Source organism: Doryrhamphus excisus, chromosome 15, assembly GCF_030265055.1.
Source record: "Doryrhamphus excisus isolate RoL2022-K1 chromosome 15, RoL_Dexc_1.0, whole genome shotgun sequence".
Classification (NCBI taxonomy): domain Eukaryota; kingdom Metazoa; phylum Chordata; class Actinopteri; order Syngnathiformes; family Syngnathidae; genus Doryrhamphus; species Doryrhamphus excisus.
The window spans coordinates 6,964,556-6,981,422 of NC_080480.1; the positions used below are offsets into that span (position 1 = coordinate 6,964,556).

Consider the following 16,867-nt stretch of genomic DNA (forward strand, 5'->3'; position numbering starts at 1 on the left):
AGATCTGGTACCAAGTAATTTGGCATTGATTGATGTAGCCTATAGAGCTCTCCTATCTAGTCTGACTAGAGCTGTCCTATCTAGTCTTTTAACATGAATTGACGGAGCCTTCAAGAGCTGTCCTATCTAGTCTGACAAGAGATGTGCTACCTCGTCATTTAGCATTAATTTATGTAGCCTTATAGAGCTCTCCTATCTAGTCTGGCTAGAGCTGCCCTACCTAGTCTTTTAGCATGAATTGATTTAGCTTTCTAGAGCTGTCCTATCTAGTCTGACTAGAGCTGTCCTACCTCGTCTTTTGTCATGAATTGATGTAGCCTTCGAGAGCTAGCTGGTCGTTTAGCATGAATTTCTAGAGCTGTCCTATCTAGTCTGACTAGCAATGTGCTAAAACGTGCCAAAAATACATACAATTTGTTTAAATATGCATCTTTTTTAATCAATAATGGGCTGTACAGCAATGATTTACTAATTTGAAGATAACAAATGACTATACAATATGTTTACGCAACACAACATACAGCACATATGAAAAATATAGAAGTGAAAATAATGGCATCACACTAGTATCGATCCGATACCAGTACAAAACCATGGTATCCATATGTACTAACCATATACAATGTAATACATTGTTAATTACATATTGCTGGATCAAAACTGAACAGTATTCGGCAGCTTTCCTCTTTTCAAGTAAGGTAATCGGTGGTAAAAACGTACCCAAATGGTATCCAATGGCATTCGACTGTCCTGCAAGCATTATTCTTGCATTATTCGTCGTCTTACTGCTTTGAGTACGTAGTATACGTCCGACGTAACACACACGCACGTGCAGTTGTGGTCGCTGTCGACTTTTTTTTCAGTTTAATTCGTAATAGTGAAAAATACAACAATAAAAATCTCTTCTTTTCAGCCACTATTGGTAACATGTTCTTATATTATTTTGTTTTGGTTTGACAACATGTCATTTGCCGCGAGTTGCGTACAGTCCCTTTAACCCACGCGCGCACACACACACGCACAAAGACAGCCCCTCCCACTATAAAGGCTTGGAAGTATGACTCCAGCCGGTGTGTCCACACTGACACAGCCACTGGAGAACATTCTTGCTGGTATCGGTTGGTCCCTTCCACGCCTTCTATGCTAAGTATGCTAAATGTCACAAAATGTAGCAGGAAGTTTTTTTTGTTGTTTTGCTAACAAAGCTAGTTTTAACGTGAACAAACATGGAGCCCTAAAAGTGACTAAGTTGACTTAAAAGCCAGCCAACATGGATGCTCATTCTCCTTAAGAAAAATGGGAAAATGGGAGCTAACGATGGTAAGATATTTATTTATTCAATGTCTTTCTTGTCAAATTATAAATGAGACGCTGTGAGCTTTTTTATAAGCTAAAATGACTGCTGTGTGTGATAGCCAAATTCCTTTGACAAACTACAAACTTAACCTGGTGCATAAAGCTCAATTAAATCACCCCAAAGGCTTATTATTAACGTTTTTGATGGGATTTAGAAGTTACAAGTCGTATATTGCACATATATTACATGTATACAAATAAAAATACAGTACAGTGCAGGCACAAATTAGTGTTCACGTGTACAGTAATGTAAATTAGGGGTGGGCGAATCGATTCATTTGTTGATAATATTCGATGCCAGTTTCGGATCGATTATATCTGCTGGTGTTCTTATTGTTATGTTGCTGATATTGAAATATTTACATATGGTTCAGAAATAAAAATGAAAGTCGTCTGAGGGAATAAGTGTCATTTTTGATTGATTTTTTTAACCTCTAAAAAAAATAAAAAAATATGTAAAAAAAGTATTATATTATAATTTATATATAGTTATATATTATAAATTATTTATATATAAATATATACATTTATTTATATATAAATGGTTGTTTTTAGTTTTGGTTGAAATGGTGATGTCTAGGGGTATTAGCAAGAAAGCCATGAATGAAGCTGTATTTACATTTGACTGATAGTGGTGCTTTGTGCTAGCATGGGCGCAAGGAGCACACAATGTTTCCTGTCTGTACAGCAAACAGTGGTTTCTACCAGAGACAATGTGTGTGTGTGTGTGTGTGTGTGATACTGTTCGTGTGGACACAGTGTGGACCATCGTAGTAAATAACATTGCATGTCTACTTGTTTCTGTATAGATTTGTAAGGCTTTTGTGTGCACACCAAATGGATTAGTTTGGAGTCATGCAGGCATTGTTATTGATGCCAGAGTTATGTAACCCTTTTTAAAAGGACACGCCAACTTGTTATGCTTGTACCGAACTGCCAAAAAAATTTTGTGGATGAAAAAAAGGATTGGAGAGGGTAAGTTATTATACGTGTTTATTATGCTTACCTCTGTATCGCCTGTTAAAAACTGTTTATGCAGCCTCGGTTGGTTTGTTTTGACATTTTGCATTATCACAATGGGGCAAATATCACTCAGAAAAAAATTTGGTTTTTACAATGTACATGTACAAATTTAGCAATCAACAATGTTAAATGTGGAGAAATACGTTACCTTTAAAGTCGGGTGACGCCTCAGGCTCAGTTACTACTTGTTTGTACACAATAAATAATGTTTCCCATCCAAAAAATGTTTTTTTGTCCACCTCATTGCCACCTTAAGAAGGCTGAAAATAACATCCTTGATCATCCAGAGTAGAAAGTCAAGCCTTTGTTGTCCATACAAAGCTTTGATGTTCTGCAACTAAACGGCTGTTCATGCTTTGTTTGATTTTTTTCCTCGGGAAAGCCAATAGCTGCACAAAACCGATCAACTGATTTTTTGTTTGTGCACACCTGGACCTAAGAACAACTCAAACAAAATTGTATTTGACAAACGGTACGTGTAGATTTGTAAACCCTGGGTCGGACTGGTTTGCTGACAGGCGATGGAGGATGTCACAGTGATCGGACTGGGCCCTGGGCCTTGGGGGTGTAGCTTCTTCGGCAGAGCGGTTGTCTTTGGGGGCTTTCAGGGTGCCATTGTGGTAATGATGGCATTTTACAGGTCCTTAGCTAGAGCGCAAGAGGTGATGATGTAAATGCAGACGAAAAAAGTCACTTTTCGAGCAGTTTTATGCCATAAAAACAACCACAAGGAGGCAGAAGTACATATGATTAGAGTTTGGCCTAGTTCACTCGACAGCAGGGGGGAGTATGTCGAAAACAGAAGAAAATGTTTACGTACGCACATTAACACACAGTTTAGTTCCAAATGTGAAAATTTGTAAATAGTTATTTTGATGTAAAACAACACTTTTTTGTAGTTATGTTGTGGAGTAGTTGTATTTGTTTGAGCAAAAGCTAAAAGCTGTTTTTCTCCCTTTTTTTGTTGGGAACAGATATTTTCCTGAAACTTACCCATGTTATAATGCTAATTACTAAAGAACGGAAAAGGGTAGAAACAAACTTTTTTTTCTGATGAAGGATGAGTCTAATCTTTCTTTTGGGAGGTTCCATGTTTTTATAGACACGGAACACAATATTGTGTGCACCTTGAAAAATCAGTCAAAATTGTCTAAATTTGGCATTGAATGAGTTAATTATGGTAAATATTTTTAGGCAGTTTGAAGTCTGTTTTTGAAGGGACCATCATGCCACGCCTACATTTCATCACAAGGTTAAAAGACTCCTATGAGCTAAAGTGTTGCATCATATATATCGTAAAACATGGTCATCCTGGAGAAGGCACTCAGGAACGTAAACATTCAGCACATGTTGCTAAATCTGATATCCAATGCGTTTTCTCCTTCCAACCCACAGAACCCAGTGCAGGAGTGGGGTGAAGAATTTGAGGATGGTGCAGTTTACGGGATCACCCTGCATCGGGTGCCTGTCCCGTCCTCGCCTGACCCCAGCAATGCAAATCCGTCTTGCGCTTTCGTCCAGTACCGAACCATCAAAGTGCGGCGTCTGAAGGCAGCCAGCCTGCAAATGCTCGTGAGTCACCTCCTTGACCCCGCCTGTCTGGAGCAGCAGGACTACAGCAGGATCTTCCTCTCCACATATAGAACCTTCACCAGCACGGCAGAGCTTCTGGAGCTCATCTTTCATCGGTATTATTCCATATTTCTTTACATTACGCCTTAGTCACATCGGCGAGAGTGTCTCACGGCTGTGTAATAGTAATAATGCGACATGGAGTGGCAGCACAACACACCAAAAGTCAAAGTACACCTCAAGCTTCTTTTCTTGCACACACATCTTGATGCTTCTGAATCATTTTAGAAAGCTCGCGTTTAAGTAATAAGTAGCTTGTAGGTACTCATTAGCGAGATGTTCCCAACAACAACAACAATTATGTACAAAGAGGCTGAGCCCGACATGAGTCATGGTCTTAGTCTGGAGTAAGGGCAAATTATATTTCAAGTGATGTACAAAAATAGTGTATATTCAAGAAAAAAAATTATATTTCCATATTTGTCGTTCTGCAGAGATGATGCAGCATCAGAATTGGACAACAACTTAAGGTAGGTGGATGGTTTCTATAGTCGATTTTTGGGCAGTTTGTGTTTTATCATCCAGTCATTGTTTAGGATTACTGGCACACATATACAAGTCAGCTTTTCTGCCTACAATTCTTGTTGAAAATTAATAATTAATCATAAAGTAAATTTTTGCAGGTTTCTTGCATGTTACTGTATATAATAAAGTGTCTTTTCAACTTTTGATGTCAATTACATTGCTTTTTTTTAACTATAAATGGCACACTACACCACCATAAAGACCTTTCCATTGATAATATTAATTATGGTAAATCTTTTCCTACTAGTCCTCCATTGGCTTTTGTCCAGACATGGTTGGATGAGTACAGTGAGGACTTCAGGGATCCTCCACTGCACCCAGGGCTCCGTCTCCTTTTGGATCACCTCAGGATCAGCTCTGCTATTCATGACCGACTACACTGTCAGCCCAACTTGTGCTCGCTGGCTGAGCAAGCTGAAAACCTGCTGAAGAGGTTCAAGAAAGAAGGTATTCCACCGTAGTCTTTAGAACGCTTGCATGAAACGTGTCAAATTGCTGCTGCTTCTGTTTTGCACACTTAAGCTCATTTTATCTTCATGCTGCTTCTTCAGAAGCAGAGACTAATGTGAGAGCCGCTCAGGTAGATGTGGAACAACACAAGCGGCTTTCAAGCAATGAGGATTCAGGATATGAAAACGCTCAGGATCAAGGGGACATTTTGGAATTCCCGGCTGGAGCCATCGCAGAAGAATTCACTGGCATTGATTCTGTAAGTCAGAGAACCTTACAAACTAAGGCGGGTTCTTAGCATTGGTAGAAATGATTGAAAATGTGTGACTTTTCAAACCATGCTGTTATCATACTGAATTGAAAACCGCAACGGTGGTGTGCTGAAGGTGAATTAGATGTGTTTTCTGAAGAAACTTGCCTTAAAATAAAGTGGTACTTTGCTTTTTGTTATTTATTATTCCAAAAAAGGAAGCAGAAACCAAAATGTATGAAAACCAAAGCAATTTTCTCCATAAGAAATAATATAAATCCAAATGATACGATGCAAAATAAATATAAATGTTAAGTTAAATGGATACATTAACATTTAACAAAGCTTTTAGGGGCGAATGGAAGATTCGGATCATTGATGACTTCCTGTACATCCTCAGAACTTTCTTTGGCCCCATGGTGGGTTATTTAGCAGTAAAGCGCAATGTTTGACCATATGAAAACTGTCCAAAGATTCATTCATTCATACCGCTTATCCTCACGATGGCTGCGGGCATGCTGGAGCCTACCCAAGCTGTCTTCGAGAAGCGGGTTACACCCTGGACTGGTCGCCAGCCAATCATGGAGCACGTATACACAAACAACCATTCACACGAAACTCTCCAGTGGCAAACAATGCATTATTATTTTCTTACCAAGTACAATTTTTGTTCTGATACTTTATGTGGTCAAAATATTTGATTTATTGCTTCCCTTGTTATATTTGGTAACATTTATAATCTAATCAGGCTCATTGTTATTTCTTCTCAGGCTTTATTTGTCAAAGTGGCGCCTTACCAATGTTTGGGCTGCATCTGGTCACAAAGAGACAAGAAGGAGAACATGTCCCCCACCATCAGGGCCACCGTGGCCCAGTTTAATGCCATTACCAACCTGGTTATTGTGTCGCTGCTCTGCCGTTCTGCCTGTGGTACCTCCAGTCCAACTGCCTGCCGCTTGCCTCCCACCGGTCCACCGTATCGAGCTCGCATCATAGAGAAGTGGATCGGAGTAGCACAGGTGGGTGCTTGTTGATTGGCCATTGGTCTCTAGGTGACCATATGAAGCAATTTATTCATCTGCAAATCACTGGAGCACCAATGATGGTGATGTGTCGGTACCTCGGAAACGATACACACACGACTATTGTGAATAAATTCATAAGGTGTAAATGTAGGTCAGCACTTCTGATATGTGCCACATACACTAGTGTCACAAAATATTAACCTGTACTTCTCTGCAGGAATGTCGCAATTTGAAGAACTTCTCCTCACTCAGGGCAATCCTATCCGCCCTTCAGTCCAATGCGGTCTACAGACTGAGAAAGACCTGGGCTGCAGTCAGCAGGTAAACGCAGAAAACTCTTGTTCCAGCCACAGCTGGGTTTTATGTTGTGTATCGTAACTGACTTTTAATGAGGGCCTTGAACCTTCGTCAAGAGCAATTTCAGCAAATGACCTGCTCTAGGGCGACCCACATTATAGGGCCAGTCATGAATGTTGTGGTTGGATAGTAAAATGTCAAGGCTCATAAAGGCAAAACTTAATAGTGTTTCTCTGTGACATAACACCTGCTCATGGACAAAGTTGTCCCAACTATAATAAAGGACATAAGTTAATCATTATATCCAATATTGGTTATGGAGCTAAGTTACTCATGTATATAATATACTCACATATTTCTGTTGATGTTTTTTTTTTAAGGGACAACATGGCTACATTTGATAACCTATGTGAGACCTTCCCTGATGAAAACTGTCTTCTCACCAACCGAGAACTCCTGATGGAGGTGAGACCAATCACTAATGTGTAGGGATACATCATTGACATATTCCGTCAATGCCTTTTGCATCCTGACACATACACTATGAATAATTGAACATATTTTTTCAAGTTAATGTGTCTGTGAAAGTCAACCCCGAGTTGTTGTGCTTTCAAGGATCTGACCTGAGGGTGTTATAAAGGATTACACCAGATAGCATATATCTTTAACATATGATACAATGCAGCTCTAATCTTATATTATGTTAAGTCAAGCATGTAAAGAATTGAAGAAGACACCCTTCTACATTTTTCTATTTCAGTTATGAAAAGGATTGATGTTTTAGTTAATGTTTACACGCATATTTAATGGAAAACCGGAGGGTTCCAGTACAGTCTGTTCCCTTTTTTCGATGCAATCTCCTTCAAGCGATTTGGGACAGAGGTTTCATCTGTTTGCAGATCACCACTTCTTGTACTCGTACTCAATGTTCCTATTGAATAGAATTGCTGGGGAATTATGAAAATTCATTTCGACTGAAGTCATAACGAGACAGCACAATGGTTCCTCACAACCAGATGCTTCCGGGTTTGAATCGTTTGGCCTTCTCTGAATGGAGTCGCCATGTTCGGATTTCCTCCCATAGGCTAAAAACATGGCTTCAGTGAAGACTCTACAGGTGTGAATGTTTGACCTGGGTTTGATTCTCCGATTCTCCGCTTGCCGTCTAGGGTGTACCCCGCCTCTCACCCCAAGACCCTAGTGAGAAAAAGCGGTATAGAAAATGAATGGATTTAGGTAGGACTCATTCACTACTAACCCGACCACACAAAGAGGTGATGATGCCACTCCACAATAGAAGAGAGCATGTTTGGTGCAATTACAAGCCTGCATCTTTTCCATTGATATACATGCTCCGCAGCGACCAGAAAGTGTTGCATTAAGGATGTTACGCATTGAAGGGAAATTTTAACACGTGCACATACACAGTTCCGTTTTTTTGGATGAAAGAAGAAAATCTTTTGGAATATTCTATGTCTATATAGCCCAAGAACACAATATTCTGTGTGCCTTCATAAATAGCCAATATGGAGAGGGATGACTTTTGAAAAATGGCTGAGATTGACTGCTTCCACCAAAAGTGGTAACTCCGCAGGACCGTCTTGTGTGTGCCCTGTGCTTGACTTGACAACCAGTCCAGGGTGTACTCCGCCTCTGTCCTCATAATCTGGGGTAGAATTCACCAGTAGAAAATGAATGAATAACCTGAGTTCACAGCCTGGTGTTGCATTCAAAGAAAAGCTGTAACGTGGCCTTGTGATTGTTGATGTGTACATTTTACAAACACTTATTAACTTACATTTCAAAAGCATACACCGTTAGCTACTTCTGACCTTCTTTTAAATGGGACGCCACTCAAACGTGTGCGGATATTTTGGGAGAAATATTATCCAAGCAGTGTTTAATTTTTAGCTATGCCTCAGGGGGAGAGATTCTCCAAGTAACGCTCCAAGTAAAACATTATGGGATGTGTTGTAATGTCGTTTTTAAAGCAGGCACAATTAGTTTTCAAGATGACACAAAAAAAAAAACATTATACAGTTCCACGAGTGAGAGAGACATGATTCCACTCCCACTGACATATATATAGTGGAGCGTCTTGAACGTGGCAGAGACCCGACCTATCTTTGGCCTGGCTCAGTACTAAACAGGTTTCAAGTGGCCTCAGACCACTAGGATTATAGGCCAGTAATAATAGACGACAGCAGAGTGCTTTATGACTCATCTGTAAAGTCTCCTGGGCTGAAACAGGACCCAGCAATGCTGCTAACCCAGACCTACCTTGCATGAAAGTAGGACACTTTCAATGCCGTGAAAGAATGGTTCATATTAAACTGTTCCAAAACACTAATTGGTAATGCCTTGTTTCTCTGCAGAGTACCTCCAGTGGAGTGGTGCCCTACCTGGGTACCTATTTAACTGTCCTCACCATGCTGGACACAGCCCTGCCAGACACAGTGGAGGTATGTTTGGCATCCTGAGAAACTAATACATGGAGGGCTTTTAAAGGAACAGTATATGTAATAAATGACTACTGTTATCATATGATTTATTTGTAATCCCAATACACAGAGGGAGGAAATGATTTAAGGATATTATTGCCATGTTGGCAGTTTCTGACACAGTTGGGGATGACTAAACAAAACAGAAAAATAGGTTTCCCATTTTGCTTTATATATTTAGTCAAAATGCATGCTGGTCTAGGATTTCTTGGCGCATACCATTGCTCTGAAGCATGTCATAATGGTCATAATGGTAGCCTCTTGTAGTTTGTTGGTCCACCATCTTAACTTTGCTTTTTAACATACCTCATACACACCACTTAAAAATACATTCCCCGGTTGTCATGCTTGTTTTTGCATTTGTACTGCCGCTTAAGTTGTATAGTGATTTATGAATTTAATACATACCCTTGTAACAATTCACTCCTTTGACAGGGTGGACTCATAAACTTTGAGAAGAGAAGGAGGGTGAGTCGTTCCCCTTGGTACCATATCACTCTGTTTTCCTTTATCTTTCTCCCTTTTCATCTTGTTGCTGCTAAATACAAAGTTGTCCACATGTAGTCATTTTCTTAATATCTAGCATTTTTATTCAGTTTTACATGTTCATTTGTCTTCTGGCAGGAGTTTGAGGTTCTGTCGCAAATCTGTGTGCTGCAGTCATCCTGTTCCCAGTTCAGCCTGCCTCACCATCCCAGAATTGCTGATTGGATGCAAGGACATAAACTATTAACTGACCAGGAAAGGTATGCTGAATATTAAATAACATAACTGTGGTTTTGACCACTGTCAGTGACAAACCACCTCCAATCATTTAAAATGAGAAAAATAATTGTTCTGGAGGAATTCAATACAGTAGCCTTCCCGCAAGTAACTGAGATGCATAAACTAGTGTCTGTTTTGCTGCATGTAGGTACTAGCATTACAATCGACAAGACAAGCTGGGTAAAAGTACACCAAAAAAGTATTTTTTCCACAAAAACAAAAAAATACCGTAATTTCCGATGTAAAAGTCACAACTTTTTTGTTAAACTTTGAACCCTGTGGCTTATGCAGTGGTTTGGCTAATTTATGGCCACGTTCTAATCTCTTGACATCTCCTATATTTCAGAAGTACTACTAAGCAGTGCCCCTGGCAGCCATGAACAATGAAATACAGGATGGGAAGCTGTTAAAATAGTTGCTTTCTTATTTTAAACTCTTAATTTATACCTACCTTTTGGGTGTTAAGTTGCTGTGTGATGATTTTAGCATTCTTACTAAAATAACACCATGAGTCAGACTGCTATCTTAAGTAATGACTGCCTGTGATTTCCGGTGGATTGATTAGCTTGTTATTAGTTTTCTCATAGCTCATGATTGGTTCCTTTGAAATAAAGAGCTAATCCAGATGTCATAAATTTGCTGATGAATTAACAAGATGCTACAAAAACATCCTTAGCGAAGGTAGTAAAAGTACTTTTTTTGTCCAGCTATGAACTGTCAAGACAGTTGGAGCCTCCCGTGGACGTGTGTTCACCAACTCCCTGGAGCCATCGAACGCTCACCAAGAAACTGTCCTCGTGAGTATCATGCACACAAGAGTATCCATGGTAACTTGTATACTCACATACAAAATACATTATATGTGTATGGCTTTTGATCATCCGAAATTTTAGCATTTTGACAATGAGTGAAGGATCCAAAAAGCCCCCGGCGGACCAGATTAGTGTTTCATCTTCCGGATCCAGTGGATCAGAGTTGGAAGATCTGTCCTCCCCAAACGCTGCCTGTTCCATCCGACTACAGGTAAACAAACATGTGCATGTATGCGTCACATTTTTTGTACAGTCTGCCCTTTTCCCGAGTTTGCATCCTCATCAGTGATGTCTTTGTTGTAGGCTGCCATGACGTCGATTAATGGCTCTTTGTCCTCTGGACAAAGCCATCTTTTGTACTCGGCAAACAAACACTTCCACTGACAATTACATTAAACCAAGTGACCCCTTAGTCACTGTCCCGATTCAACTTCTGATGTTTTAGTACAATATTTCTACAATATGAACAGGTATTAAACATACACAATTTTTTTACTATTAAAAGCCGTCCCCCTCGGTACCGGCCATGAATTTGACTGATTAAAAAAAAAATCCTGTATCCAGACAGTGATCCGGACCACCCCCCCCCCCCCCCCCCAAAAAAAAAAAAAAAATTCTATCAGTTTTTCCACATCCCATTTCCGACAATTCCTGAAAGATTAATCCAAATTAATTCATAACTTCTCAAGTTATTTTGAACACAAACAAACAAAACAAAACTCATGCACTGTGCTTGCAGTTGGCACTTTGTGGAGGTAATTACTGGCACAATAACGCAAGCTACTGTTGCGGCCATCACTCATGTCAAGCTAAAACTCTCTGAACTCCTCAACATCACTTCCTGTGCCCTAGCACCTGAACACAATTACACGAACAAGCACAAGCACAAGCTTATTTATGTCTTACATTACTTATTTTCGCTTATTGTGTCTACCATAACAGGTAATTTGAGTGTAAAGTTGACTATAGGGGTGTTATTTCATGCCTAGAGGGCTCTAATAATGTAGAAAACGACAATTAAAAGGTCGTAAATACATTTTCTACTTACAAAAATATTTGTAAAACTACTTTGCAGGTATAGACGGTCAGGTCTGTACCACGATGAAGCAAATTTGTCGATTTTTTATCAAATTTAGAATTATAATGTCCATAATTAGGCCATGTATTGGAGGAAAACCTGTCTAATTCCTGTCTAATTTGCCCTACATTGGTAAAACATTACATAATTACCATTTTCTCAGCAAATGAGGTAACATTTTACTCTTCTTTCTAATTTGCCATCTTACAGTCGTTCCACAGCTCTTGCAACAACGTATCAGAGGTCTTTTCTTCTCCGTCCTCCTCCTCGTCTCCCTGCTCTTCGGCAGCCTCCTCTCCGGACTCCCCAACTCCTTCAGGCTCCTCCTCGGATTCCCTTTGCTCCTCAACCACATCCTGCGCCACTGCTTCGGCTACGTCCACCCCGCACCACAAACGCTCTGTGTCCATGACGTCCCTGCCCATCTACAACCGCCAGGGCGCCGACTCCTGCGTTGTGAGGGTCAGTGTGGACCTGGGCCGCAACAACGGCAACATGTACAAGAGCATCCTGGTGAGTTGAGTGTGTGGTGTTTTTTAGACGGTCTTTTATGAAGCAAAAGATAAGCTCACAAAGAGTGTAAAGTAGCAAAATAATGAAGGAAGGCTAGGACGCACAGCTGCTGTACATGTCATGTAAAACTCACCACGGGAAGTGGTAAACACACTTGTACAAAAGATACAGGAAACAGGAAAAATGTGCAAGCAATTGCCAGTTTCGATTATGTCGACAACCGCTTATGTCTATGTCTGAGGGGCGTCTGCATAAACGTATTCACTGTATTTACATGTGTTATGCATATTGAATGGTTGGAGGTGCACCAAACGGGTGCTTGACAATTGTAACTGTTGTTCTTTGCATGTCTCAGTTGACCAGCCAGGACAAAACTGCACACGTGATTCAGCGGGCATTGGACAAGCATCACCTGGAGCACATGAACTGGCAGGAATTTACTCTGACACAAGTCATCTCACAAGAGAGAGGTCAGAACCCATGTTTCTGATCATTCTAATCACCGTTTGGGTTCTTTTTTGATCAATTAATCTCTTTTTTTTCTGTTTTCAGAGCTGCACATACCAGACAAAGCAAACGTCTTCTATGCCATGTGCACCACTGCCAACTTTGATTTTGTCCTGCGTTGGTTCCACAAAGGCCAGAAGAAACCACTGAGAGCCACGTCAAGTCTTGGGCGGTACTCTAAATAGCACCACTTAACCGTAAAGAAGCCTTTTATTGTAATACTACAACCAAACCTCAGCTTTTTTTTACACTCCATTTGCCATAGGATTCAGTTTTCATCAACATTTTTTGCCCAAATTTACATACAGTATTGCACGTGCCAAACCACTGCATTTTTTTATTGAGTGCGACTGCAAAATAACCCGCCATGGGGCCAAAGAAGGTGAGAAACACTATAGAATGATCTTACCAGCGTGTTCCATCCATTCATCATTTATATGTACTATATTGTATTTTTTTTTGTTAATATTTTGGGGTTTCTGGAACAGATTAATTGAATTTGCATGATTTCCTATGGGAAAACTTGTCTCGGTTTTTGGTGTTGAAACTTTTGGAACAAAAACCGAGGTACCACTGTGTATTATATTATGTTCCACCTCATTTGTAGCGGAAATGAGATGTGGTGAAGCTCTTATGGTAGCAGAAAAGCACTTTATAGCGGATGCTGTCATATTCTGGTAGGAATCCCCTTACCTCTAATGTGATCTAATACAAGAATTATCCAACATTTTGCTTTTTTTGTATACCTAATCCGTGATTTTGAACCCAGGGACTGTTGTTAGCAGTTAGTGATTGGAATTTAAATATATATGTGACCTACAAACTGCGTGGAACCATTAACACCCTGTGGAAAAAAAGGGAAAGGAGGTCAAAGAGCATGAAGAGCTTAAAAAGAACTCCAGGGAAGTGACACTGTGTTCTAAGCCTTTCGAGGCGCGCCGTGCCAGCTGACAAGTGGGCGGTGGTGTTCTTACCAGGGAGCACCGTGTTCCTTTCACCGCACCTCCTGTTGCTGTGTAACTGGCTCCCAGCCATGACAGGAAGGTTGGCATTCCCCAGCCTGGTACCATGGCAGCAGCAGACACTTCAGTGCACATAATGTCACTTATTGTTATATGTATATGAATTGTATGGCTTTATTCCCTCCGTGCTTCATTTGGATCATGCTATTGATCGCACATTGTGACAACTTCCTGCTTATTCTTAAAACTGAAATAGGGTGCCTAATTTGAGTGATGTTTTCTGATATTACTGAGATTATTTAATAATGTAAAAAATGCTTAACAAATGTATTTAAACAAGTGGTTCAGATAGTTTTAGATGTTATAATTTCAGTGACGTCAGGGTGATGCTGACGGTATTTATCTTGAAAGACGTGGAAGGAAATGTACTTGCTGCTTGTACAAGACATATTGGTACAAAGAGCAAACTAAGAATTAAATGTGTAAACAAAATGCTCTATTGAAAGAAATAAACAAAAAAATGTCAAAACACTTGTATATTACTATTGTCCCCACGTTATAATGATTGATAATGTGTTTTCCTGCTCTGCAGTACAGTATTTGTCACTTCCTGTTTTGAGCTTTTAATTTGTAAGTATTTCCTGCCGACTGTCACGTGCTGTCGCTTTACAAGCTGTAGTGTGTAACAGCTGGCTTCAATTAGCAATCAGGTGGGTTCAAAAGCACAGCGTCGTCATTTGGAGGATATTCGCGAAAATGGCTCTGTCAACTCAGAATTTGTCCTCAAGATGGAGCCCAACAAGACCGAAATTCCCAAAACAGAAGGAAAGATACTGCAGCTAACTTCTCCGGTGCGTGTTCACGTTTAAGGGGCCATTTGATGTCATTCTGCTTACGCTGAAATTATAGGCACTGCGGCTAGTGTATTTTACATAAAATAGTCATTATGAGTTCCCAGAAGTGTTTCTTTAAATTTATTAACAGTCAACATTGCACAACTTTGACATTTTAGCACTTATCCGATAAAAAATACATTGGAGCAACTGTAATATCAGAAATCATTCGTCGTTTTACCACGAGATGGCAGTATTGACATACCAAGTGTTTTCTTCCAGTTGATTGATGCCTCCTAGTGCTAGTCCTTCTCAAGCAAATATTGAAATATAAGAAGACTAATGGGCTAAATGACTGTTGTGACATTTCCATCTGATAACAGTGGCCTAAGTATATATTATTTCGTATTGCATTTTATTGCTAGTGCTCGTGTGAGCATATCTATCGGTTCTACGGACGTTTATACTAATAATACATGTTTTCTTGTTTTTCACAATTCTTGTTTTCTTGAAATATAGATAATTGCCATTGGTGGAAAATGTTTGGACAGCCCGACTAGAGACTACAGCTACCTCAGGTATGTTGTGACACACAACAGCGACAGAACAACGTTCATTTGTATTTCAAAACACCGTGTGGGGGCCTTTTTAACGCATCTTTCCACATAAGTGAAGCTGAATTGCTGTTATGTCATGTCATTGACCACTAGAGGGCAGTACAAAACTGCTGAAAAAAAGCGAACATATAATGTACTGACAGCTTGTGGCCGTTAGGGGGCAACAGCAACTGCTCAGCCTTGAACTCGGTCACATAATAACCATGACATGTGACATTAGTGATGCCCTACTTTTTCCAAGGAGCGTGATCTTGGGCATCTAAACTCAATGCAAGGGTAATTATAACTGAAGGTCATTTAAATAGAATGGGATCTGTTTATTTTCCGCTCAGAAGCATGGCGGGCATTTAGATACAGTAGGTGAGGTTATTTAGAGGGGATGCACAGGTCAGCAGTTCTGGAGGAGAAACAGGACACTCCCCTCATCTCATACTTTCTCATGTATTATACATGTGTGTGATGTTCAAGTGCTGTGCTGGCATGTGTACTGCATGTGTTTTATTTTTTATTTTTTGGAGTAGCGAGCCCTGCAGAACCTGTAAGACCTTCAAGGATTTGTCCGGGAAATATTTCTTACACGTTTCTGAGGATTGATGTGACGTATGGAGTTGAGTCACCAGTAAAATCAATAATACGCCAAGAGGAAGTCAGAGATATGTTAGTTTACAAAATGTTCCCTACTTCATTTTTTGTTCTGTGCATATCATTATGGTGTTTGTGTTCCTTCTGCTGTTATTTTTGCACATAACCTTCATTCATTAATTTTAAATGAATGGGGGTGCTGGAGCCTATCCCAGCTGTCTTCACGCGAGAGGCAGGGTACACCCTGTATTGGTGGCCAGCCAATCACAGGGCACATATAGACAAACAACCATTCACACTCACATTCATACCTATGGACAATTTGGAGTTGCCAATTAACCTAGCATGTTTTTGGAATGTGGGAGGAAACCGGAGTACCCGGAGAAAGGATGCACGGGGAGAACATGCAAACTCCACACAGAGATGCCCGAGGGTGGAATCGAACTCAGGACTCCTAGGTGTGGCCTGCACGCCAACCACTCGTCTGCCGTGTTTGCACATAACATCAAAACATAATTAGATCAATCGAGATCTATCAGTCTGGAAAAGCTTTAGGACTCCAGCAAACCACAGTGAGAGCCATTATCCACAAATGTCAGGAGTTCACTATTGTCATGAGAAAGTGTCACAAACTGGTTTTGAGTCATTGCCCATGTGAGCACCGACACCTCCAAGCAGAACAACGCCATCCCCGGCAGAAGCACAGTGAGGCCCCGTCCTTTTACCCAAAGGCAGAGTGAGGCTCCCCCCTGGAACCCTAATGTTAGTCCACACTCTGGTCTTGTAAAACTTAAGATGGACAGCTGCCCTCTGTCTCACCCTCCCCAGAATGACCTTCAGCTGCTGTTTGTGAGAGTCGGATGTGTTTTTTTTTTTTTTCTAGATGTTTTTCACTTGTTTGTAAAATTAGCCTTAAAAGCATGTCAAAGCTTTGTTTTGATCAACACGGCTTTCTTCCCCATTCTTAGAAGAGGATGCGGACTGTCACACTTGTTTTCACAAACACACAACCTCCTTTATTTCTCTTTGCCCTGAAAGCCCTCCTCTTGTCCAAAAACAAGGTTGTAATCAATATAACATGCAGTATAATTCAACAACACTACAATAAACACTCAGATATTTGTGAACATAAAACCAAA

The 16,867-nt window shown here is 40.3% G+C and overlaps 1 protein-coding gene across 3 annotated transcripts; it reads left to right on the plus strand.

Annotated features, from left to right (window-relative positions):
• The first annotated feature begins 1,046 nt into the window (after nt 1-1,046).
• LOC131102970 (ral guanine nucleotide dissociation stimulator-like 1) lies at nt 1,047-14,215 on the plus strand. Of its 3 annotated transcripts, none has more exons than XM_058048708.1 (16): nt 1,047-1,320; nt 3,775-4,067; nt 4,446-4,481; nt 4,784-4,983; nt 5,088-5,245; nt 6,007-6,255; nt 6,479-6,582; nt 6,939-7,023; nt 8,934-9,020; nt 9,495-9,527; nt 9,684-9,805; nt 10,532-10,621; nt 10,718-10,847; nt 11,925-12,227; nt 12,583-12,697; nt 12,780-14,215. In XM_058048708.1, the coding sequence occupies exons 1-16, from the start codon at nt 1,297-1,299 to the stop codon at nt 12,917-12,919; spliced, it is 2,169 nt and encodes a 722-aa protein (XP_057904691.1). In that variant the 5' UTR covers nt 1,047-1,296; the 3' UTR covers nt 12,920-14,215. The 3 variants fall into 3 exon arrangements, with proteins under 3 accessions (XP_057904691.1, XP_057904692.1, XP_057904693.1); XM_058048709.1 differs by lacking the exon at nt 1,047-1,320 and adding an exon at nt 2,089-2,331; XM_058048710.1 differs by lacking the exon at nt 1,047-1,320 and adding an exon at nt 2,738-2,851.
• The last annotated feature ends 2,652 nt before the right edge of the window (nt 14,216-16,867 follow it).